General features: G+C 38.5%; 1 protein-coding gene across 4 annotated transcripts in view; it reads left to right on the top strand.

The window, feature by feature from the left end:
• Positions 1-96: 96 nt before the first annotated feature.
• Positions 97-8,989, top strand: part of LOC103142444 (septin-7-like) — a 21,423-nt gene continuing 12,530 nt past the window's right edge. Inside the window, exons 1-3 of one of the 4 annotated variants that reach the window (XM_016674522.1) lie at positions 97-412; positions 5,014-5,182; positions 5,683-5,779. In XM_016674522.1, coding sequence (XP_016530008.1) covers positions 5,162-5,182; positions 5,683-5,779 — 118 coding nt within the window. In that variant the 5' untranslated portion in view covers positions 97-412; positions 5,014-5,161. Of the gene's footprint in view, positions 413-5,013; positions 5,183-5,679; positions 5,780-8,989 lie in introns of all 4 variants that reach the window. The other 3 variants (XM_016674521.1, XM_007558505.2, XM_007558504.2) reach the window with 3 other exon arrangements.

The raw sequence follows: 8,989 nt of genomic DNA, 5'->3' as shown, positions 1-8,989 counted from the left end.
TCATTATTAATCATTATTAATCATTATTCATATTTAAAAAATAATTTTTATTTTTATAAAATATATTTTGAAATTCTCCACCGGAAGTAGCTTGGTGCAAGTACAGCTGATTTTCCTCGTGAAGAAAAACAGCCGTTGGAGCGTTTTCCTCCTCACTGTGCTCTACCTCCTTGTACTACCAGTAAGCGGCCATATGTAATTTGACCCAATTCATTCATTCATTCACTTTTCCACGTTGTTTCCGTTATCCTTCTTAGTTTTGGTGTTTTAGCATAGAAAGCAGCATTTTTCTGCTAAGCTCCGTGACTCTCTCCGACGTTCCTCGGTGTATGCCTCGGTGAGTGTCCGTAGCAGGCTGGGTGGTGACAGCATAATGATCGAGCGACCAGAGACTGCTGTTCCGAGCATCGCTGTAAGTCCATTTCTACCTCTTCCAAGAGTCTGCTTTTGAGTGTTTGACTAAAAATATATTACGCCGCGTCCCCACTCACATGTCTTAGTCTCTTTGTATGTTTTCACACTATAATTTAGCCTGTTGGAATTTTGCCTTCCCGCTTTGTTTTTTTTTTAGCCTCACTATTGGTTAAACGATGTTAAAATATAACAGTCGTCATTTAGTCAGGGGAAGATGGACGCCTTCTTTATAAATTTATTCGTTGGACAACATCATTGTGTTAAATTCTTGAGGAAATTAGACTGGTTTGAGGTCTTCATATAGGACAGCTTGTATCAGGAGGGACGTGGTCTGGTTTCAATTAAAGCTGGTCGCGGTGGAAAAAGCTATACTACTGCTCAGAAAATGCTTGCAGTGAAAGTATGCAAAGGATGCCTCAGTTCTTAGAACTAGATGCTTCTAATAAAAATTAGTAGACCTTACACTTTTACCACGAGGAAGATGAATTTAAATGGATAAAGTAATGTCTTTTATCTAAAAGAACATTTGCCATTAGATTTGCAAAAAAAAAAGTATGGAAAAACAAATACTGCAATATGAAGGAGCAATAACAGTATTGAAATTATACAAGGATCATGAATGTTAACAATAATAACAGCAACAGATTCATCAACCATTGATTCGAAACAATTACCTTGATCAGATCTGGTGGTGACAGGTTTGTGAAATACTGAAATCAGATACATTCTGCTTATTCATGAAATGCTTCAAAATTGAAAACATCAGTGGGGGTTTTTTCAATTAGCACATGACCTAATAGCATAGTTTTGTGCCGGTTTTTAAACTTTAGTAATTCAAGTCGTCAAGGCGGGGTATTTAGTAAGGTCGATGGATTTTTTTGTAGCACCACATTCACAACAAATGTCATTTCAAAGCACTTCTCAGAAAGACAAGTCAGTTCAATCCAATCATACATATTCTAAGTTAACTACATACAGTCCTAGTGAAGCATAATCATGAATCAATGCACTTAAGTTCAATTTATTATTCAAATTAGTTAAAAGGTCTTCTATCTGAGGAAACCCAGCTGACTGCATCGAGTCACTGACTTGAGATTGTATTTATTTGGTCAAGCTCAAATGAAGTATTCATTTCTAACTTTTCCGTCTTTTGTTGGATTCAAAGCTACTACATTTATATATATATAAAAAAAAAGCTAGGAGCAAATTAAATTATGTTTGGTTATTGTTTTCAGGAGAATAAACTAAACAATTGCCACGTCAGCGCTCAAAGAAAACCCAAAATTGGCCAGGAAAAACTGGATTGTTCATCTCTGTTAACAACATTTTAAAAACTTGAATTGCCCAAGCCACCAAAATTACACAAAACCAATAAAAACCTTTGCTTAAAATTCAAACAGAACATAGTAACAATCTTCATTAAAGAAAAAAAAATGATGTTACTATAAAACAATTGACTGATTGCTTTATAGTAACATGAAGGAAGGTTAGAATAAATGTCATATAATTGACTCGTAACAGGCTTTGTATTCAAGAAAAATCTTGGGGTTTTTTTTTACTGTAAGGCTCGCCTTATATCTCAAAGATAATGTTTGAGTTAAATCCTGAAATTGAAAAGTTTATGATGGAATTTGAACCTTGAAGGATTTAATCCATCATGTTATCATACGTCGGGTCAGTTGTTTTTTGTTTTAGGAATGTATTTACTATAAACATCTTTTCAGACTACTTATTTGATTGAAAAAACAATTTTCAGTGGAATCAATCACTGCTTTGTCGGATCAAAACGTCAATAAACTCAAACTGGGGAGAAGAACATACACGCACACGGAGAGCATTCATCCTAAATACAAGGTTCTCTTCCCAGATTCAAGTCAAATCTACTGGGTAACCAGGCGGCCTACTTTTTCGGTTTCATCTTGTAACTGGAAATATGTTTTGTATATGTTTTCAGTCATTTCCATCGCCCAGCTGTCTGTACGCTGTTGGTTTCTATTGTTAGTGTGTTTATGGTGTTATTTCATTATAAAATTTTAAACACAAGCTCTGATTTAGATGGCACTCGTGCCTCCTTGAACGTCATTTCCTCTTTAGGAGGGCTTTTTTACACTGTCACTTACATTTAGCAATGAAGGATTACTCACCACAACGCATGCTACCCCATGTTGTCACTCTGCATCTGTCTGCAATAAAGCCAAAGGTGACTGGCAGTGACTTTCTTCGGCATAACAAGGTAGTGGTCATGCACAGAAAAATAGAAATAGCTGGGAGATAAGTGCTAAAAATACCAAAAGGGCACTGACACAATTATTCTTTTCATAGGCATTCACTCCTCCCTTTGCTCTGCTTAAATAAAGCAATACTTGATGAATTATTCATTTGGAATATGTAAAAACTCAAAACTGGAAACAGCTGATGGAGGCGGTGAGAAGGCCCGGGGATCAGCTGCTGCTGAATGCCTGTGGAGGGTGAGGGGCTTTGCGAGATGATGTCAGTGAGCCAGGCAGCTACTATCACCACTGGGTGGACTGGGGGATGGGGCTGCATGAATGGTATGGGCTGACTAGTCTTTTTCTCTCTCATCCCCCATTACTTCCTTTTTTTCTATGTTTTTTTTAAAGTCCCATGCCTGCTGCTCTGTTTTCTCGCTTTCTTTCAGCTGTGTAGATCTGAAGTGCACGCCTGTGTGCCTGCCTATTTCCGCAGAAACGTTAACCTATAAAATTCACACGAACGTGTTCCAACTGATCCACGCTACATCCATCTTACCTCTTTGTTACATTCACAGTCAGGCGGTTGTAGGAGCTGAACGTCGACAAGCTGAACCACCACTTTCCTCCTGAAGTGCTAAAATAAAAACTATGTGGGTACCATTAATGTGGCAGCAGGGAAATGGACGGATCATCAGAGGTGGTAGTTTATGTAACATACTCTGAGCATGTGAATGTGGGTGGATCAAACATGGAAATGTTGGAAAGTGCTTCAGGCTTGTTTGGAGTAGTTACTCCTGCTTTTTTGCTGCAAGCATCGCAGTATTGATGAGGTGAATAGATTGTGCCTGTTTTTTTGTTTTTTTTGTTGCAGCTTCTTTGTTAATGTTGGCAAGGTACTTTCAGTCTTTTTTTTCCCCCACATTGAAAGCTGAAAACCTTTTGTGAGTATTGATTGTGTTTTAACAGGTTAGATGTGAATAGGATATTAAATTCACAATAATTGTCGTGACGATTAAGAAAGCTGCATGTGAAAAACATATGTGTCCTCTTCCTCATTTCCCTTTTTTTTTTTGCATGTTTGTTACACTTTGATGTTTCAGAATATCAAAACTTAGTTAAATATTAGTCAAGAACAACACACGTAAACACAAAATGCAGTTCTTAAATTAAGATGTTTATTATTAGAGAGGAAAAATCCAAGCAGTCCTGGCCCTGTGTGAAAACGTGATTGCCCCCTAAACCTAATAACTGGTTGGTCCACTCCTGGCAGCAACAACTGCAATCAAGCATTTGCAGCAGCTTGCAGTGAGTCTTTTAGAGCTATGGAGCAATTTTGGCCCACTCTTCTTTGGAGAATTGTTCTAATTCAGCCAGGTCCCGAAGCAGCAAAACAGCCCCAGACTATCATGCTACCACCCCCATGCTTTACTGTTGGTATGCAGTTTTTTTTATGAAATGCAATGTTTCGTTTACACCAGGTGCAATGGCACACTTTTATCAATATGTTTGGGAAAAACTAAGAATTGTTTTGTTTACGTAAATATAAGATTTTTAGAAATGGCCTGTGGTTTACAGAATTTACAAAGTGTTTACAATAATTCAGTCCAAGTCTGACTAGATGAAGGGAAGCAAAGATGTAAAAGCACTGGACTCGGCTGTAAAGTCAAAAAACATCAACGTCTTGAGTAAACTTGGCTACTAGGCAAATAAAAATAATTTTGAGAGCTAGTGAGTTAACATATGTTTGCCAAGTTCATGTAGGTATTAAAGTTGAAATGTTTAAATTAAACTTGCAGAAACCCTTGTTTGATGACTCTTCTTGTTTTAGATTTGGTACCAGGTTGTATAAAATGCAGTCATGTGGCTATCAAAGCCATGGATTGGCACTTGAGTGTATATTTCACTTCATCCTACACTACTTTTTGCATTTACCTTCTGAGATTTGCTGGACAACTCCTTTCATTCTCACTTCTCTTTATATTCATTCTATTTCCTAGACAACATTTAGATATAGTTTTTAAATCTTTCCAAAAAAAATTACCACTCTATTTCTGTGGAAAATAAAGCTTGTTAAACTGGCCACATTACGGTTTGGGTCACACGATATAGTACAATTGTTAATTTATATTGGTATCTTTTCCAAATAACATGATTAAAATAATGTCTAATTGATAAACAAAATATTTCAGCACTGTATTTCTGAGGGAAAGAAACTGGAGGTTTAGTAGTTGAGGATGTGACAGAAGAAGGTTTTGATATTGTTGACCACTGGGTTTAAGATTAACACCTAATCTATGAGTAGCTCCGTCACTTCTGCACGTTTCCATCTGTGCCATGCATGACGGAGCTGGAGAGGCCAACAATCAATTGTGTTTGCCCCATCTAGCGTGCAGGACGCTGCATGGTGATTGGAGGGTTTTTATAATGATAACAAGCTGACGGATAGAGAGACAGAGGGAGGAGAAAGGGAACAGGGAGAGAGATGAAGAGATACCTTTGTGGCAACCAGCTTCCTTCCTCACGCCCGGTCGTACATGATGGACACGACTGAATACGTAGGACATTTGCTGTTTTTAATATCTTCATTTGGCTAAATATGTCTGCAGTGAGAAAGCAGATGTTTAGCAGACTAATATTTCCGTTTTAGTTGGCGTTGCTAGAAAGTTCTTTGCATCATTTTCCAACTAAGGCCTGTTATTTCTCCTCTCAGCCCCCACCCTTCCAAAGCAACTGTTTTTTCTCCAACTTGTATTTATACCAGCTACACTTAAGTTGAAAGGGGTTCTGTCGATGTAGCAAAGGAAAAATGCTAATTGCAGGTCTTGAAAAGGAGCAAGCTTTTTGCCTTGTTTTATCGCTGCATTTTCTTTTATGCAAGTGTGGAGAGGGGAAAAAAAAGGACTGAAAAAAGTTCATGTTTACATGCATCCTTCTGGTCTTAGTAGGTTACTTTTCCCTGACCATGACTATATTTGAACTAATCCGAGTTTGATAGTCTGCTGTCATCGTCTGCTTATCAAACACTGAAACGGAAATTTCGTCTTTCTTTCAGCAGCGGAACTTGGAGGGGTATGTGGGCTTCGCCAATCTCCCCAACCAGGTGTATCGGAAGTCCGTCAAGAGAGGGTTCGAGTTTACATTAATGGTTGTCGGTAAGTTGGAAACACCTACGTCTTAACCGCCAGCATTGCATAAAAATGTTTGTGTCTGCGTTGAAGGCGGAGCGCTGCATGCACACCTGCACAACTGACAGTTTCTTTAAGAGCGTTAGTCGTCGGCAACTGCGTGACGGGGGTTGAAACGTGTGGCATCCTGTGCACTCAGATGCTCAGGATGACATGCTGACAATTTAAAGAATAGTTTTCTGCAGAGAGCTGATGGCCTTTTTGGCCCGGCCATAATAGCCTCTAGACTGCTGCTGAGTTGGGAAGAATGTGTCAAAGATGGAGAGCTTTTCTTGTTTTCTCCGTTGGCCCCTGGACATCTATTGACACATTTTTGTGTTTTAGGCCATTTCATTTGGAATGCGTGCTGCCGGGTTTAAGCTCCAGTGTAAATGGCGTTGGGTGCAAAAACGTAGCTAAGTACATCACAGCAGCAGAGAAGTGAACTCTGGCATGGAAGAACTGTGGGTTTGGCTGTGCTTATAGACATGAAGCTGATACAGCTGTGGTGTTTTTTAACTTATTGAACAGAACTCCATGTGAGTCGGAGCACTGAGTAATTAACACATTGATTTTTACACAACGAGTTCTACAGAGCAGTGTTTAATATCTGGTGTAAAATTGATTGGTACAGAACACAGTTTTATTTTCAATTTATTTAAAATTAAATCTTTTCAGACTAATGCAGCTCAAAAGATCAAAAAGCGAAAACAGTGACTTCTGTTTTTCTTCAAGTAAAAGTTGCTCTTTTTAATTAGAAACTTGCTTTTGTTTTTTGTGTGTCTGTCACATAAGCATGCAAGATAACAGACTGTTACTTTAAAAAGCTTTTTTATTTTAAACTATTGTGCTTAGTTCTGCCAAATAGCCATAAAAGGAGAACTTTGCATCTGAAACCACATCCTCCTGCTGCAACTAATAAAATTAGATCATTACATGATTTAGACTGTGCACAATGGCAAAACATTAAAAGTAATTTTTTTGTCCCCACTATTGTTTTTAGCAGATTAATACCAAAGAGGTTTCAGTAAGGGATGTCTGCAAGAAGTAGAAGCAGAGCAAAACAAAAAAAAGTTACCTGGCCCTCCATCAGTAAATATGTTTTTAGTTGCGCTCTATCCTCAATATTGACATTCATAGTCTGTGTAATTGTAATACTTGCTACTAAATGACTCTGCATACTAACCTGCTCTCACTCCAGAATTTATTAATTTGATCCATGCACAGGAAAACCGATCAGGTCCACGATGACTACCGACTCTTGGATTAGATTTGATCCGATAAATCTGCAGCTTGTGGTGACCCTGTTCTTTTGAGTGAAAGTTGAGATACAAACACAATGAGGCATCCAGACATATGTGGTTCAGCTTCCTGTTTAGTGTCCATCAGCTGTGGACGAGCAGCACAGTGATGACTTGGGTGAGAATCAGAGACATTCACATATAACGTAAATAGATGTCTGAAGTCTGTATCTGGGTGGACACTTTTGGAAGAATAGCTGTTCTTCCAAAAGAGTTTAGACATCTAAGAAAAAAAGCATTGCTAAATTTAATACGTCTTTTGTCTTTGGTGGTTATTTATTGCTATTGAAATTCCTTTAACCATTTAAAATCAAACCAGACCTCAAATTTGAAGGGTTTTTTTGTTTTTGTTTTTTTTTTTTTGGAAAGTGTCAGGCAGTGGACTTGGAGGCTCAATCTTCCAAACACATTACTAACTTCACTTTTAATGTGATCTTTATTCCCTAAAGTTTCTCAAGATCCAAACAAGAGAGTGTTGTTAATTTATGTTTGTGATATTTAAGGGTTTCAGAGCTATTGGGAAATCTATGAGCTTATAAGGGAAAAAAAAAACATAACTGGTTCAAATTTCCACTTCGTCTTTTACTTGTTTGGCTTTTTTTTTTTTACCAAAACACTAGCTGAACAAGAGTTTTAATATATGAATATATATGAGATTGCTTATAGTTATAGAGTTAACAGACATATAAAAGTCGGCTTAAAGTGTTAGAAGAGCAGAAAGAAAACCCGACCAGCACTAAAAGAATAAACAGTTTATCTGCAAGTATCATTATTGTGTAAAAAGTAGGGCTGTATAAATAAATCGATTTGGCGATATATATATCGATATTTTCCGCCCTCGGAAAGTATCGATTTTTCATCCGCGAGTATCGATCAGTTAAACCATAGGGGTCCATAGCCTGACGGCTCTTTTTAACGTCTAGTTTGTTAAGGCGTAGCAGCAAGACTCCGCCTCCCTCAGTCTAACTTTCAACTCGAGCTTAAAGTGCACATTATAAACTACACACCAGTTTTTAAATTGTGTTAATAGGCCAAGTATAACCGGAGTTATGCTAAAATTAGTAAACCATATTTTTCCGAATGTCAGAGAAATGTCAAAAGCGCTGCCATTCCCCAGCTTTTCTGATTATGTGAGAGGGAATGAGCTTCCCTCTCACAACATACGAAACGAAACATTAGATTCCTGTGTTTTTGGAAATGTAAAATCTTCAATAAATAACAATGGGCTGTATTTTGTCGCTGAGGAACGAAGTAAAGTTACGCAAGTAACCGTGAAAGAGAAGCGGAACGGAGAAGCGGAAAGGAGTAGCGGCGCGAACAGAGCAGCTGCAAAAGCAGTGAAATCGCGAAATTAATGCAAATTTCGACTGGTAGCAATCACTTCGTAATTAGTTTTTAGCTTAGCGGTTTCTGTTCTGTATATAAAGGATTACCTGAAGAATGAACATGGGTTGATAACATCCGAAGCGGCAGCGAAGCGGCGCGGCAGCGGCGCTGTGTTTTGAGCAGTAAGATGAAGAGGAAAACCCCCCAGCCGGAATCCGCGGCGCAGTGAGGATTTCCATGATAACAATGGCTGATCGATCATTCTTATTAGCAACAGACAAAGTATCAGAGACTGAGAGTACTATGAGATCCTGGCAGCCTGAGAGGCAGCTACTCAGAGATCCAAGCAGGGTAACAGCGGCGCTGCGTAGCTGCAGGGAGTCGATCACTACGGGGTGAGGCGGAGCCATTAGCAGTTAGACGAAAGCAGCTTACAGCCACGGCTAACTCCGGGAGACAAGGTAGAAAAGCCTTTTTCCCCATAGTCCTTTGTTTCTGCATTTTAACTCCAAAATGCAGCCACAGTGTCCAAAAGAAAAAACATAAGTGCAATCATTTGCATATTGAGTCT

Source organism: Poecilia formosa, unplaced genomic scaffold, assembly GCF_000485575.1.
Source record: "Poecilia formosa unplaced genomic scaffold, Poecilia_formosa-5.1.2 Scaffold97, whole genome shotgun sequence".
Classification (NCBI taxonomy): domain Eukaryota; kingdom Metazoa; phylum Chordata; class Actinopteri; order Cyprinodontiformes; family Poeciliidae; genus Poecilia; species Poecilia formosa.
Note: the sequence above shows the minus strand (reverse complement) of the source record. Positions and strands in the feature narration are given on the sequence as shown.